At 40.5% G+C, this 16,944-nt stretch overlaps 1 protein-coding gene across 12 annotated transcripts in view; it reads right to left on the bottom strand.

The window, feature by feature from the left end:
* Positions 1-3,318: 3,318 nt before the first annotated feature.
* Positions 3,319-16,944, bottom strand: part of LOC6040400 (phosphatidylinositol 4,5-bisphosphate 5-phosphatase A) — a 60,698-nt gene continuing 47,072 nt past the window's right edge. For all 12 annotated transcript variants that reach the window (XM_038253368.1, XM_038253360.1, XM_038253364.1 and 9 more), the window contains one exon: positions 3,319-4,680. In XM_038253368.1, coding sequence (XP_038109296.1) covers positions 4,396-4,680 — 285 coding nt within the window. In that variant the 3' untranslated portion in view covers positions 3,319-4,395. The remainder of the gene's footprint in view (positions 4,681-16,944) is intronic.

Genomic DNA, 16,944 nt, shown 5'->3' on the forward strand with positions numbered 1-16,944 from the left:
GACCTACGGCGGATCAAAGCACTGGACGGCTTCTTTGTGACGTGGCGATTCTACACGAAGAATCTGGCCGACGCAGCCCAATGCCAACGCTATCAGAAATTCGGACACGGTTCCAGAAACTGTAATCTTCCACCCCGGTGCGTAAAGTGTGGTGAGACCCACTTCACCGAAAGGTGCAGTCTTCCGCGGAAAGACCAGCTGGGGGAAAACGCCCAGCAGCACAAAGCGCGCGTCAAGTGCGCGAAATGTGGTGGAAACCACACGGCGAATTTCCGTGGCTGTGCCGCGCGGAAAAAGTACCTCGAGGAGCAGGACAAAAAGAAGAAAGCGCCAGTGTCCCGCCAACCTCCGAAGACTTCGAGCTCGAACGCTGCAGCAGCTGGTGGCGGAGCGGTTCCATCGACCAAACCAGCGTTCCCTCCCGGTTGGGGAGGTTCGTACGCTAAAGTAGCCGCTTCTGGGGGCGGTTCTCCTCCGGGACAAGCTGATGATACCGGTGATGATCTCTTCACGCTTCCCGAGTTTTTCGCCCTTGCTCACGCGCTTTCGTGCCTGCCGAAACAAGGAAGAACAATTCCAAGCTCTCAGTGAGCTGATGATGAAGTACATCTACAACGGATAAGCTGTCTTGTGCAGCGAAGTTTTTTCGACGTCAATAGACAACACAAACTGTGATTTAGTTTTAAGCTTTTCTATTTCTATCATTTTCCTTAGCAAATCTAGAAGGTTTTTTTTAAAAAAAAATCCTTCTTTTGCCAAGTCCACTGTTAGAATATCCAATTACATCTAAATGAATTATAGTACAAATCATAGTTGAAAGGAACTCCATAACTCTATTAGGTTATAAGAATTACGGAATTGTTGATTGATTATTTACTGATAAAATAAATTGAATTGAATTGAATACTCAAAACTATTCTTATTGCAATATGGGTATCAAATGATCGGAATTTTTCCATGCATTTCAAATGTAGAAAAATTTTTTTGAAGATATTTCAAATCCTCACAAAACTACGTATTTACGGAAAAATACTTAAAATCTCAGTTTTTTAACTTCGAAATGTATGAAAAAATCCCGATCATTTACTACCCATATTGTAAAAAAACTGCAATTTTCAGTTTTTTTTTAGGCTGGTACAAATATTTTTAAAAGTTTTTGCCACCCCCCCCCCCTCCTTCAAAATTGGCCCGAAAAATCAGGGGGCAAAAAAAATATTTTTACAATAAACTTCAAAATTTCAATGAAAATTCAAGTGCAACCAACTGAAATCAAATTAAAAAACATTCTCCTGCGTTTAAAATCATTTTTAGCATGTTTGGGTTTATTAAAAAATCTTAAGATTTTTTGAAAATTTTCGATGCAAAATCTTTTTTTTCGATACAATTTTTGTTTTTGTCAGATCTTAGATTTTTTGAAAACTAATGATTGCAAAACAACTGAACTAGTGTAAAATGCATTTTAAAACACTTTTTTCATTTAACCCTCTAACGCCCATGGTTACTCCAGAGCACCAAAAATTTTTGTGTTCAAAATTAAATTTCTCTACAACCATGCATATTTTCAACCTGGTTCAGCCTGCATTAGTTCATAAAGAAGGTTAACTTCTAACCATTAAAATTTCATCCAATTTGGTCGATTCAGTTATGAGTAATGGTGAAAAACGTAAAAATTCTCGATTTTGCTCTGGGCGGGAAGGGGTTAAATGTGAAGACTATGGCTTGTTATTTAAATTTTTATAGTTTTTTTGACCTCGGCCAGGGCCGAGGGACAAAAACTTTTTTAAATATTTGCATCGGCCTTATCGAAAATACGCAGATTTTTAAAAGTATTTTCAAAAAACTGTGTTATAATTTTCAAAATGTATGCCAAATTCCTGATCATTGATACCCGTATTATAAAATACTGAAATTTTGAGTATTTTTTTCGAAAATACGTAGTTTTGTTAAACTTTGAGTATTTAAAAAAATAATGTGTTAAAACTTCGAAATGTATGTAACAAGTTTATACATAAATATCTATTAAAAACTCCTACATTAGGCAATTTTATGTCAAGGAAAACTAGATTGCACAAAACTAATATAAAATGGGGTCCTATGAGCCAAGGGGTGACTCAAGTCGTTTGTTGGTATAAAGTCACCCCTATCAGGAAGTGAGTTGCGTTCGTGAAGTTGAACGGTGTGCGTCGCGGTCAGATCGCAAGATTTTCATTGCCGTTTCCGTCTTTGTTGTCCCCCCGATTGCGTTTGTTTTTCTATCCGGGCGGTTTCGCGTTTTCGCTTTTTCAAATATTATTTGGTTTTATCTTTCCACAGCCGGCTGTCTAAGATTTAATCATTTATTCTAAATCAACGTCAAATAACCGGGAATAGTCTCATCCGCATCATCCGACTGTTTGCCTTGAGAATTCATAATCCATCAAACTATTAAACAAAATTTATTGATTATTGGGCTGCATCATCATCCTCTATGATGAATCCTGGCCATTACCTTTACCCACTAACAAAATCCCAAGTAGAAGTAGTTTTCCGGCACACGTGGGGGTGTGGATATCGTATAGAACCCACCCTTGGTAGCAACCTGTGCTAACTAACATTCCCATCCCAATCCCCCGAGATCTACAAACTGACATGGCGGGCGCCGTTGGTGGCCAACGACTGTTACCTATTTGCTCCAAATCTAGTTTTGATGATCTTGATGTTTTATCTTTTCAGCGCATTCATACATGCTGTTGATAAGGGAAACACCATTAGATCGTTGAAGCGTATGACCGGTTGTATTGATAGGATATTCCGGTCCTGTTCAGCAACGGAGAAGGACAACCATGGGTGGTCTCTCATGCTCATGCTCATGCTCATAAAGTCACCCCTATCAGGAAGTTAGATTTAGTTCTATTTTTTTATGAGTGTTGTAATTGTATTTGATTGTTTGTTTGTGACGAGAGCTTGTTAGTTAGAACCTTAAAATTAGCGGGATATCTGTAAAAAAAACTCCTAGGGATTTTTGAACCTCAATTTATTAACGACAAAATATGTGCGCATCAAAGAAATTGAGCTGCGAGAACATGTTGTGTAACAATAGGAGACCATATTTCCTAGACTCCACTGAAAAATGGGCGATTTCCAGATCATCTACCCAAGGACCCTTTTAAAAAAAAACTCTAGATTTGGACAATCAGTACGATTGAGATGGAGAAACCATTTGAATCGTTTTTAAAAGAATATTAACAATATAAGCATTTTTCTTAAAATGACACATTTTGGGGTCTATAATAAAATAAAACATTTTGGATTTTCTTCAGCAAATAAAACACCTTATCATTTATTTTTACTTTCAACTCATTTTATTCGCTAGAAGTGCGCTCTATTTCAAGAGATGTGTAGTTCTTTAAGCGTGTTCAACGGGATATAGCTATTTCTCTTCAAGTAACAAATGCTAGTTGTGTGAGACTAAGAATTACATCTACTGACTTCCGTCTCTCTCAAACAACTGTGCACTGCTACTCGGGGCTTGGTTGGTAATGATTCGTATTTGATTTTGAATATATTGGAAACTGTGGAACTTGTAGATCAATTTATTTGATAGTCGGACTGAAACTGTCTTACATTAGTTTGCATTATTTAAGTTTGTAGTGTTTTTTATCTGACTTGTGTTCACAACGAATCTATTCAACAAAAAATAAACATTTTATTTCATTTTTCAAAAATACATATTTTAAGGGGGAGAAACGGGTGGGAAATCAACAAATTGTACACCTAAATCTTAATAAAGAAGAAAACTATTGCGAACATCTAATGTATCGTCCTAGACGACCTTAAACTAGTTTTTTTTTCTAAACCCCTTGACCGAATTGCCAAATTTTGGCAACAGGACGTGCACTATTCTACAGTTTAGAATTTTTTGAATCAAGTTGGTACAGTAAAGTTTCACATTTTTGGTCACACATTGGCTTCCAAACACCAAAGTGGTGCAAACTCTGCTTCAGCACACGGAACGGAATAGTGGCGCTGTTTTTTTAAGCTTACTGTACTGCATGGTTTTAAAGCTCACTGTGAAAGTGGACATTTGTAGCGATTGCACAAACCTTACATTTTAGTTGCAATTTTCTGCGGTTCTAGCTCTTTGAATTGGGAACTATATCAGTAAAAAGGCCATTTCTCAAGTAACAACTGCGTGTTTTGCTCTATAAAACGGGATTTTTTCAGCATCTCTAACTTTAGTGACTATCATTTATCACACTCGGGTGCGCCCCCCAGGCGAGAAGTGGGCCCTAATTCTAGCAACGAAACAAAAAGGATGGTCACTATCAGCCCTCAGTAACGTGACCTTCCGGGGGAATCGGTAACGCTGGAGCAGCTGGCCCGTCGCCGTTGATCCTGCTGCTGGTGCACCTTCAGTCAATCAATGTCGTCAAACGAAGGCGACGGGCAGCGCTTCTCCACGGCGAAGGTGTTGCTGATGCCGACGAGGCCCGTTACGCCCCGCGAGCCCGTGCTCTGGAAGTACAGCAGCTGGTAGCGCACGCCTAGGGGGACATTCACGTTCTCCGAAAAGGTCAGCTCCATCGTGCGGGCGTTCTTCAGGTATTGGGTCTGCTGTTCGTTCATCTGGTGCTGCTTGTGCTCTTTGCACGACTCGGTGTACTCGTACGCCAGGTAATCGTTCAGGCTGGTAAAGTCCTCCTGCAAGATTTGAGAGAGGAAAATTAAATTAATCTATTAATTATTCTGGCCAAAATGATCAAAACATTAAAAATATTTATTTCTTTCAAAAAAATTGGCACAAATCGTATCAAATTTTCGGGAAATCGCCCATTTTTGGACCTCTCGATTCCCGTGAAATTTGGCCGAGACCGAGACTCACGGGAAATTCTAATGTTATGAATATCGAAGCAAAATTATATAAACTAATCAGAAAAACATTTGAAAAATTCGAAATTGTTTCTGTCATTGGATTTAATGTTCGATGTTCAAGTTTGAAAAACCAATGCATCTCTAACCTTCTTATTCAGAAAGTGTAAATTTAAATTTAAGCATACTTAGCAGTTATTGTTTCTATTTATTAGTTTCACATCAACCTCATATTTAAATTGAGCAATTCTCAACAAAATCGACCGATTTTGACCCTTTTTTATTTTCTATATTTTTTTATTTGGCTCAAACTTTGTGGGACCCTTTCCTATGACCATAGAAGTCATTTTGGGTCATTGGTTTACTTATACAAGTTTCCATACAATTTTGACAGCTGAGTAGTTCTCTAGGGTTTCGGTCATTCGATTTTTTTTGTATTTTTCAATCTGGCTGAAACTTTTTTGGTGTCTTCGATATTCCCAAAGAAGCCATTTTGCATCATTAGTTTGTCCATATAATTTTCCATACAAATTTGGCAGCTGTCTATACAAAAATGATGTATGAAAATTCAAAAATCTGTATCTTTTGAAGGAATTTTTTGATCGATTTGGTGTCTTGGGCAAAGTTGTAGGTATGGATACGGACTACACTGGAAAAAAATGATACACAGTAAAAAAAATTAGGTGATTTTTTATTTAACTTTTTATCACTAAAACTTGATTTGCAAAAAATAGTAGTTTATGCAACAAGTTGCAAAAAGAGTATTTTTTCAGCACGAGTCGTACATTTATCCAACGAGGTTCACCGAGTTTAGTTAAATCCATATTTTTTGAAAAAAGTCGCAGTTTTTCATTTTTTTAACCCGTATAGGCCTGGGTGAAATTGGAATCACTAAAATGGCCATAACTCAGCGAAAACTCAACCAATTTGCATACTTCTTTATTAGTTGGACTCGTTAGAATGTCTATTTTCCGAAAATGACCCGCAGAACCCGGAAATGTTCCGGTGGCCGGAGATATTCCGGTGGGTCACTGGGTCAAACAGGGTCAAAATGGCCATTTTGGGTCCCGCACTATTTTGTTGATAGAAATCTTGGAAAAAAACATTTTTTTCATGTTACGATCTTTGTTCTACCAACAGACAATACTGACCAATGATTTTGCACCTCCGGGGATGTTCCGGATTGAACGGGCAGGTTCCCTACCCCGGGGGAACCGGTCAAGGGACGGTCAGAAATAAAACTATTTCTATCATGGCAATATGGGTGTCAAAGTTCATCATTTTCAAAATCAAGCTCATCTTTGATCCCCAAAATTACTTTTGGACCGATCTGGCCACTTTGGGACCGGTTCCCGGTACTCCAGTGAAATCCGGAATAAGGCAAATTACGGGAATATTTCTGAACAATTTTTGACTGGGCAATATGGGAGTCAAAGTTCATCATTTTCAAAACAAAGCTCATCAATGATCCCCAGAACCACTTTTGGATCGATCTGGCCACTTTGGGACCGGTTCCCGGTACTCCGGTGGAACCCGGAATATGGCAAATTAGGGGATTATTTCTGTATAATTTTGACTGGGCAATATGGGTGTCAAAGTTCATCATTTTCAAAACAAAGCTCATCCATGATCACCAAAACCACTTTTGGACCGATCTGGCCACTTCGTGACCGGTTCCCGGTACTCCGGTGGAACTCGGAATATGGCAAATTACGGGATTATTTCTGTATAATTTTTGGCATGGCAATATGGATGTCAAAGTTCATTATTTTCAAAATCAAGCTCATCTATGATCCCCAAAACCACTTTTGGATCGATCTGGCCACTTTGGGACCGGTTCCCGGTACTCCAGTGAAATCCGGAATATGGCAAATTACGGGATTATTTCTGAACAATTTTTGACTGGGCAATATGGGTGTCAAAGTTCATCATTTTCAAAATTTAGCTCGTCCATGATCCCCAGAACCACTTTTGGATCGATCTGGCCACTTTGGGACCGGTTCCCGGTACTCCGGTGGAACCCGGATTATGGAAAATTACGGGATTATTCCTGAATAATTTTTGACAGGGCAATATGGATGTCAATGTTCATCATTTTCATAATTTAGCTCATTTATGATCCCCAAAACCACTTTTGGACCGATCTGGCCACTTTGGGACCGGTTCCCGGTACTCCGGTGGAACCCGAAATATGGCAAATTACGGGATTATTCCTGAATAATTTTTGACAGGGCAATATGGAAGCCAAAGTTCATCATTTTCAAAACAAAGCTCATTTATGATCCCCAAAACCACTTTTAGACCGATCTGGCCACTTTGGGACCGGTTCCCGGTACCCAGTGAAATCCGGAATATGGCAAATTACGGGATTATTTCTGAATAATTTTTGACAGGGCAATATGGATGTCAAAGTTCATCATTTTCAAAATCAAGCTCATTTATGATCCCCAAAACCATTTTTGGACCGATCTGGCCACTTTGGGACCGGTTCCCGGTACTCCAGTGAAATCCGGAATATGGCAAATTACGGGATTATTCCTGAATAATTTTTGACAGGGCAATATGGATGTCAAAGTTCATCATTTTCAAAATCAAGCTCATTTATGATCCCCAAAACCACTTTTGAAACGATCTGGCCACTTTGGGACCGGTTCCCGGTACTCCGGTGGAACTCGGAATATGGCAAATTACGGGATTATTCCTGAATAATTTTTGACAGGGCAATATGGATGTCAATGTTCATCATTTTCAAAATCAAGCTCATTTATGATCCCCAAAACCACTTTTGAAACGATCTGGCCACTTTGGGACCGGTTCCCGGTACTCCGGTGGAACTCGGAATATGGCAAATTACGGGATTATTCCTGAATAATTTTTGACAGGGCAATATGGATGTCAATGTTCATCATTTTCAAAATCAAGCTCATTTATGATCCCCAAAACCACTTTTGGACCGATCTGGCCACTTTGGGACCGGTTCCCGGTACTCCGGTGGAACTCGGAATATGGCAAATTACGGGATTATTCCTGAATAATTTTTGTCAGGGCAATATGGATGTCAATGTTCATCATTTTCATAATTTAGCTCATCTATGATCCCCAAAACCACTTTTGGACCGATCTGGCCACTTTGGGTCCGGTTCCCGGTACTCCAGTGGAACTCGGAATATGGCAAATTACGGGATTATTTCTGAATAATTTTTGACAGGGCAATATGGATGTCAAAGTTCATCATTTTCAAAACAAAGCTCATTTATGATCCCCAAAACCACTTTTTGACCGATCTGGCCACATTGGGACCGGTTCCCGGTACTCCGGTGGATCTCGGAATATGGCAAATTACGGGATTATTTCTGAATAATTTTTGACAGGGCAATATGGATGTCAAAGTACATCATTTTCGAAATCAAGCTCATCTATGATCCCCAAAACCACTTTTGGACCGATCTGGCCACTTTGGGACCGGTTCCCGGTACTCCGGTGGAACCCGGAACAAGGCAAATTATGGGATTATTTCTGAACAATTTTTGACTGGGCAATATGGAAGTCAAAGTTCATCATTTTCAAAACAAAGCTCATCCATGATCACCAAAACCACTTTTAGACCGATCTGGCCACTTTGGGACCGGTTCCCGGTACTCCATCCAGTGAAATCCGGAATATGGCAAATTACGGGATGATTTCTGAATATTTTTTGTCTGGGCAATATGGATGTCAAAGTTCATCATTTTCAAAATCAAGCTCATTTATGATCCCCAAAACCACTTTTGAAACGATCTGGCCACTTTGGGACCGGTTCCCGGTACTCCGGTGGAACTCGGAATATGGCAAATTACGGGATTATTCCTGAATAATTTTTGACAGGGCAATATGGATGTCAATGTTCATCATTTTCAAAATCAAGCTCATTTATGATCCCCAAAACCACTTTTGGACCGATCTGGCCACTTTGGGACCGGTTCCCGGTACTCCGGTGGAACTCGGAATATGGCAAATTACGGGATTATTCCTGAATAATTTTTGTCAGGGCAATATGGATGTCAATGTTCATCATTTTCATAATTTAGCTCATCTATGATCCCCAAAACCACTTTTGGACCGATCTGGCCACTTTGGGTCCGGTTCCCGGTACTCCAGTGGAACTCGGAATATGGCAAATTACGGGATTATTTCTGAATAATTTTTGACAGGGCAATATGGATGTCAAAGTTCATCATTTTCAAAATCAAGCTCATTTATGATCCCCAAAACCACTTTTGAAACGATCTGGCCACTTTGGGACCGGTTCCCGGTACTCCAGTGAAATCCGGAATATGGCAAATTACGGGATTATTCCTGAATAATTTTTGACAGGGCAATATGGATGTCAAAGTTCATCATTTTCAAAATCAAGCTCATTTATGATCCCCAAAACCACTTTTGAAACGATCTGGCCACTTTGGGACCGGTTCCCGGTACTCCGGTGGAACTCGGAATATGGCAAATTACGGGATTATTCCTGAATAATTTTTGACAGGGCAATATGGATGTCAATGTTCATCATTTTCAAAATCAAGCTCATTTATGATCCCCAAAACCACTTTTGGACCGATCTGGCCACTTTGGGACCGGTTCCCGGTACTCCGGTGGAACTCGGAATATGGCAAATTACGGGATTATTCCTGAATAATTTTTGTCAGGGCAATATGGATGTCAATGTTCATCATTTTCATAATTTAGCTCATCTATGATCCCCAAAACCACTTTTGGACCGATCTGGCCACTTTGGGTCCGGTTCCCGGTACTCCAGTGGAACTCGGAATATGGCAAATTACGGGATTATTTCTGAATAATTTTTGACAGGGCAATATGGATGTCAAAGTTCATCATTTTCAAAATCAAGCTCATTTATGATCCCCAAAACCACTTTTGAAACGATCTGGCCACTTTGGGACCGGTTCCCGGTACTCCAGTGAAATCCGGAATATGGCAAATTACGGGATTATTCCTGAATAATTTTTGACAGGGCAATATGGATGTCAAAGTTCATCATTTTCAAAATCAAGCTCATTTATGATCCCCAAAACCACTTTTGAAACGATCTGGCCACTTTGGGACCGGTTCCCGGTACTCCGGTGGAACTCGGAATATGGCAAATTACGGGATTATTCCTGAATAATTTTTGACAGGGCAATATGGATGTCAATGTTCATCATTTTCAAAATCAAGCTCATTTATGATCCCCAAAACCACTTTTGGACCGATCTGGCCACTTTGGGACCGGTTCCCGGTACTCCGGTGGAACTCGGAATATGGCAAATTACGGGATTATTCCTGAATAATTTTTGTCAGGGCAATATGGATGTCAATGTTCATCATTTTCATAATTTAGCTCATCTATGATCCCCAAAACCACTTTTGGACCGATCTGGCCACTTTGGGTCCGGTTCCCGGTACTCCAGTGGAACTCGGAATATGGCAAATTACGGGATTATTTCTGAATAATTTTTGACAGGGCAATATGGATGTCAAAGTTCATCATTTTCAAAATCAAGCTCATTTATGATCCCCAAAACCACTTTTGAAACGATCTGGCCACTTTGGGACCGGTTCCCGGTACTCCGGTGGAACTCGGAATATGGCAAATTACGGGATTATTCCTGAATAATTTTTGACAGGGCAATATGGATGTCAAAGTTCATCATTTTCAAAATCAAGCTCATTTATGATCCCCAAAACCACTTTTGAAACGATCTGGCCACTTTGGGACCGGTTCCCGGTACTCCGGTGGAACTCGGAATATGGCAAATTACGGGATTATTCCTGAATAATTTTTGACAGGGCAATATGGATGTCAATGTTCATCATTTTCAAAATCAAGCTCATTTATGATCCCCAAAACCACTTTTGGACCGATCTGGCCACTTTGGGACCGGTTCCCGGTACTCCGGTGGAACTCGGAATATGGCAAATTACGGGATTATTCCTGAATAATTTTTGTCAGGGCAATATGGATGTCAATGTTCATCATTTTCATAATTTAGCTCATCTATGATCCCCAAAACCACTTTTGGACCGATCTGGCCACTTTGGGTCCGGTTCCCGGTACTCCAGTGGAACTCGGAATATGGCAAATTACGGGATTATTTCTGAATAATTTTTGACAGGGCAATATGGATGTCAAAGTTCATCATTTTCAAAACAAAGCTCATTTATGATCCCCAAAACCACTTTTTGACCGATCTGGCCACATTGGGACCGGTTCCCGGTACTCCGGTGGATCTCGGAATATGGCAAATTACGGGATTATTTCTGAATAATTTTTGACAGGGCAATATGGATGTCAAAGTACATCATTTTCGAAATCAAGCTCATCTATGATCCCCAAAACCACTTTTGGACCGATCTGGCCACTTTGGGACCGGTTCCCGGTACTCGGTGGAACCGGAACAAGGCAAATTATGGGATTATTTCTGAACAATTTTTGACTGGGCAATATGGAAGTCAAAGTTCATCATTTTCAAAACAAAGCTCATCCATGATCACCAAAACCACTTTTAGACCGATCTGGCCACTTTGGGACCGGTTCCCGGTACTCCATCCAGTGAAATCCGGAATATGGCAAATTACGGGATGATTTCTGAATATTTTTTGTCTGGGCAATATGGATGTCAAAGTTCATCATTTTCAAAATCAAGCTCATCCATGATCCCCAAAACCACTTTTGGACCGATCTGGCCACTTTGGGACCGGTTCCCGGTACTCGGTGGAACCGGAATAAGGCAAATTACGGGATTTTTCTGTATAATTTATGGCATGGCAACATGGATGTCAAAGTTCATCATTATTCAGAAATAATCCCTAATTTGCCATATTCCGGGTTCCACCGAGTACGGGAACCGGCCTCAAAGTGGCCAGATCGGTCCAAAAGTGGTTTTGGGGATCATAGATGAGCTAAATTATGAAAATAATGAACATTGACATCCATATTGCCCTGTCAAAAATTATTCAGGAATAATCCCGTAATTTTCCATATTCCGAGTTCCACCGGAGTACCGGGAACCGGTCCCAAAGTGGCCAGATCGGTCCAAAAGTGGTTTTGGGGATCATAAATGAGCTTGATTTTGAAAATGATGAACTTTGACATCCATATTGCCCTGTCAAAAATTATTCAGAAATAATCCCGTAATTTGCCATATTCCGAGATCCACCGGAGTACCGGGAACCGGTCCCAAAGTGGCCAGATCGGTCCAAAAGTGGTTTTGGGGATCATAAATGAGCTTGATTTTGAAAATTATCAACTTTGACATCCATATTGCCCTGTCAAAAATTATTCAGGAATAATCCCGTAATTTGCCATATTCCGAGTTCCACCGGAGTACCGGGAACCGGTCCCAAAGTGGCCAGATCGGTCAAAAAGTGGTTTTGGGGATCATAAATGAGCTTGATTTTGAAAATGATGAACATTGACATCCATATTGCCCTGTCAAAAATTATTCAGGAATAATCCCGTAATTTGCCATATTCCGAGTTCCACCGAGTACCGGGAACCGGTCCCAAAGTGGCCAGATCGGTCCAAAAGTGGTTTTGGGATCATAAATGAGCTTGATTTTGAAAATGATGAACATTGACATCCATATTGCCCTGTCAAAATTATTCAGGAATAATCCGTAATTTGCCATATTCCGAGTTCCACCGGAGTACCGGGAACCGGTCCCAAAGTGGCCAGATCGGTCCAAAAGTGGTTTTGGGGATCATAAATGAGCTTGATTTTGAAAATGATGAACATTGACATCCATATATCCCTGTCAAAAATTATTCAGGAATAATCCCGTAATTTGCCATATTCCGAGTTCCACCGGAGTACCGGGAACCGGTCCCAAAGTGGCCAGATCGATCCAAAAGTGGTTCTGGGGATCATGGATGAGCTAAATTTTGAAAATGATGAACTTTGACACCCATATTGCCCAGTCAAAAATTGTTCAGAAATAATCCCGTAATTTGCCATATTCCGATTTCACTGGAGTACCGGGAACCGGTCCCAAAGTGGCCAGATCGGTCCAAAAGTGGTTTTGGGGATCATAGATGAGCCTGATTTTGAAAATGATGAACTTTGACATCCATATTGCCATGCCAAAAATGATACAGAAATAATCCCGTAATTTGCCATATTCCGAGTTCCACCGAGTACCGGGAACCGGTCCCGAAGTGGCCAGATCGGTCCAAAAGTGGTTTTGGTGATCATGGATGAGCTTTGTTTTGAAAATGATGAACTTTGACACCCATATTGCCCAGTCAAAAATTATACAGAAATAATCCCGTAATTTGCCATATTCAGGGTTCCACCGAGTACCGGGAACCGGTCCCAAAGTGGCCAGATCGATCCAAAAGTGGTTCTGGGGATCATGGATGAGCTTTGTTTTGAAAATGATGAACTTTGACTCCCATATTGCCCAGTCAAAAATTGTTCAGAAATATTCCCGTAATTTGCCTTATTCCGGATTTCACTGGAGTACCGGGAACCGGTCCCAAAGTGGCCAGATCGGTCCAAAAGTGGTTTTGGGGATTAAAGATGAGCTTGATTTTGAAAATGATGAACTTTGACACCCATATTGCCATGATAGAAATAGTTTTATTTCTGACCGTCCCTTGACCGGTTCCCCCGGGGTAGGGAACCTGCCCGCTCAATCCGGAACATCCCCGGTGGTGCAAAATCATTGGTCAGTATTGTCTGTTGGCAGAACAAAGATCGTAACATGAAAAAATGTGTTTTTCCAAGATTTCTATCAACAAAATAGTGCGGGACCCAAAAATGGCCATTTTGACCCTGTTTGACCCAGTGACCCACCGGAATATCTCCGGCCACCGGAACATTTCCGGGTTCTGCGGGTCATTTTCGGAAAATAGACATTCTAACGAGTCCAACTAATAAAGAAGTATGTAAATTGGTTGAGTTTTCGCTGAGTTATGGCCATTTTAGTGATTCCAATTTCACCCAGGCCTATACGGGTTAAATTAGTGCACATGTTTTAACACTTTAGAAATTTTTTTTTTTGAAAAGCTGAGAAAATTCTCTATATTTTAATTCTTCGGACTTTGTTGATACGACCTTAAGTTGCTGAGATATTGCAATGCAAAGGTTCAAAAACAGGAAAATTGATGTTTTCTAAGTCTTTTTTTTTTTTTTTTTGAATTAAATATACTTTATTGAATCTTTCTTATAATAATTACATTTGGTTTACATAATAAGTGGTCAGCTGTGGCTCTTCAGCTTTAGTTTGCTTTTCGTGATTTAAACACTGTTTATTTTCATAACTTTAAAAGTATATGATTTATCATTTTTGTAACACTAGGTACAATGAGGAAAAAAAAAAAAATGTCAAGAAAACATAACCTAACCTAAAACTAACTTAAACTTACCATAAACTAAACCAATCCTTGAATCAAGGGGTATTCAGAAATAGCACATTTTTCCCTGAATTTCAAACATTTCTCTTGAATCTTCTGATCCAACGTTTTTACTTCTGCTAATTCATGAACCTCACTTGATCTTGTCCAGCCAGGAACATTCAAAACCATTTTGAGTACCTTGTTTTGGACACGCTGGAGCTTCAATTTATGAGTTCTAGCGCAACACTCCCAAACAGGTACTGCATACTCAATAACGGGGTAAATTATTTGTTTGTAAACAGCTAACTTATTTTTCAAAGAAAGCTTTGATTTTCTGTTAATTAAGGGATACAAACATCTGATGAGAATGCTGCACTTGTTCAATATTTTGTCTACGAAAAACGAAACGAAACTATTGGCACTACGCCCCCCGGGGCATGGCCTTCCTCTAACGTGGGATTTCTGCTCCAGCGCCTCTGACGAGACAGGAGAAACCGGGACCGACGTTTTACTTCACCATCCGATAGAAGCTCAGTGGATAAGGCGGAATCGAACCCGCGTCTCATAGCATCATCGGGATCGGCATATGCGCACGAGAACATTTTGTCTACATGCTGCCGAAACAAAAGTTTCGAGTCAAGTATGAGACCTAAATAGACAACTTCCTTTGACCAGGGTATCGAAACATCATTCATTTTAATCAAAACATCATCCTTTGGGACAAATCGGGCCGATTTGGAAAGTGGAAAAATGATGGTTTGAGTTTTGGCTGCATTTATGCGAATTTTCCAGTCGCCAAAGTATTCGGAAAGAACGTCAAGACCCTTCTGAAGACGGCCAACTAAATATCTGGTTATTTTACCCTTATAAATAACGGCAGTGTCATCAGCAAAAGTGACAACACACCATTACCAGGAAGAGTAGGCAAATCAGATGTAAAAATATTGTACAGAAGTGGGCCAAGAATACTTCCTTGGGGAACCCCAGCATCAATGTTGAATAATCCAGAAGCAATCCCATTCAGAAAAACCTTGAACGATCTCTCCGAAAGATAGTGCTGGATAATTTTGATAAGATACATTGGAAAACCGTATAAATACAGTTTATGTATCAAACCATCATGCCAAACATTGTCAAAAGCCTTCTCAACATCCAACAAAGCCATAGCAGTTGATTTAGACTCAAGCTTGTTCTGCTTGATGATTTTAGTTACTCTCGTAAGCTGATGAGCAGTATTATGTCCCTTTCGGAAGCCAAACTGCTCATTCAAAATTATATTATTATCGTTGGTAAAATCCAAAAGCCTTGAATAGATGACCTTCTCAAAGAGTTTGGACAGACTACTCAAAAGACTAATGGGACGATAACTTGTTGGCGATGTTGGATCTTTTGAGGCTTCAAAATTGGTATGACTTTGCCCAGCTTCCAATTGGTGGGGAAGTAACCAAGTTGCAAACATTTATTGAAAATATTGGCTAGATGTTGAAAGAACTGATCACTCTGTTTTTTCAACACTAGATTAAAATGTTATCAAAGCCAGGAGCTTTCATATTTTTCATTTGTTTAACTGCAACTTTGACTTCCTCACCAGAAACATGGGAATCTGCAGGAAATTCAAAGGTAGAGTCATTGATTGTTGAAATACTATTGGCAACTGATGTTTCTTTACGGCTGGTCATGGAAGCGCCAAGATTATGAGAACTAACAAAATGAAGCCCAAGTGCATTTGCCTTTTCCTCGGATGTAATCAAAGGAGAATCCTCAACAATAAGAGGAGGAATAGGCTTTGGTTTGTTTTTAAGAACTTTTGAAAGTTTCCAAAATGGTTTTGAATAATTCCCAAGCTGGCTTACATGTTTTGAAAATTCTTGATTTCTGATATTGTCAAGTCGGTCTTGTATGATTTTGTTCAAATTGTTCACTGAAATCTTTTGTCATAGTCCCCAGTCCGTTGATATTGTCTCCTATAAACATTCCTAAGTCTAATCAAGTGTTTAGTATCTACGTCAATATCAGTTACCTTAAAATTAACAGGAACCTCCCGAACGTTGGCAGCCTCTGCTTGGTTGATAGCCTGCTGGATCACCTCCAGCGAACGATCAATATCGGCAGAAGTTTCCGGGTGTTGATCATAGTCGATGTTGCTGTCTACCACTTGCTGAAACTGCTGCCAGTCAACGTTGTGGTAATCTTTCCGGGTTGGTTGCCGCTGCGGAGTAACGGAAGCTCCAACCTCCACAACCACCGGATAGTGATCAGAACTCAACTCTTCAAACACCTCAGGATGAGCCACGTTCTCAGCCATATTGGTAATGAAGAAGTCGATGATTGAGTGATTCCCAGACCGAGCCACCCTCGTTGGACGATCCGGACTCACAACGTTGTAGTATCCGTTTTGCAGATCGTTGTGCAGAATCACTCCGTTCCGATTCCTCCTGCTGTTGCCCCAAACTTCATGCTTCGCGTTGAGGTCACCAGCGATGATGTACTTTGCGCTCCGCCGTGTCAGCTTCTGGATATCGCTCTTCAGTTTTGCTGCTGAACCATCTCTGGCATTCACCTGACGTGGGCAGTATGCAGCAATGGGCCAACCGAAGTGGGAATTTCCACCCCAACGGCCTCGATGATGTCCAGCTTAAAGTGTGGCAGCCGGCGTGGCTTGAGATCACGATGAACAGCGACAAGCACACCTCCTCCTCCAGACGTGGTCCTGTCGAGCTGCGTCGC

This window comes from Culex quinquefasciatus, chromosome 2 (genome assembly GCF_015732765.1).
Source record: "Culex quinquefasciatus strain JHB chromosome 2, VPISU_Cqui_1.0_pri_paternal, whole genome shotgun sequence".
Classification (NCBI taxonomy): domain Eukaryota; kingdom Metazoa; phylum Arthropoda; class Insecta; order Diptera; family Culicidae; genus Culex; species Culex quinquefasciatus.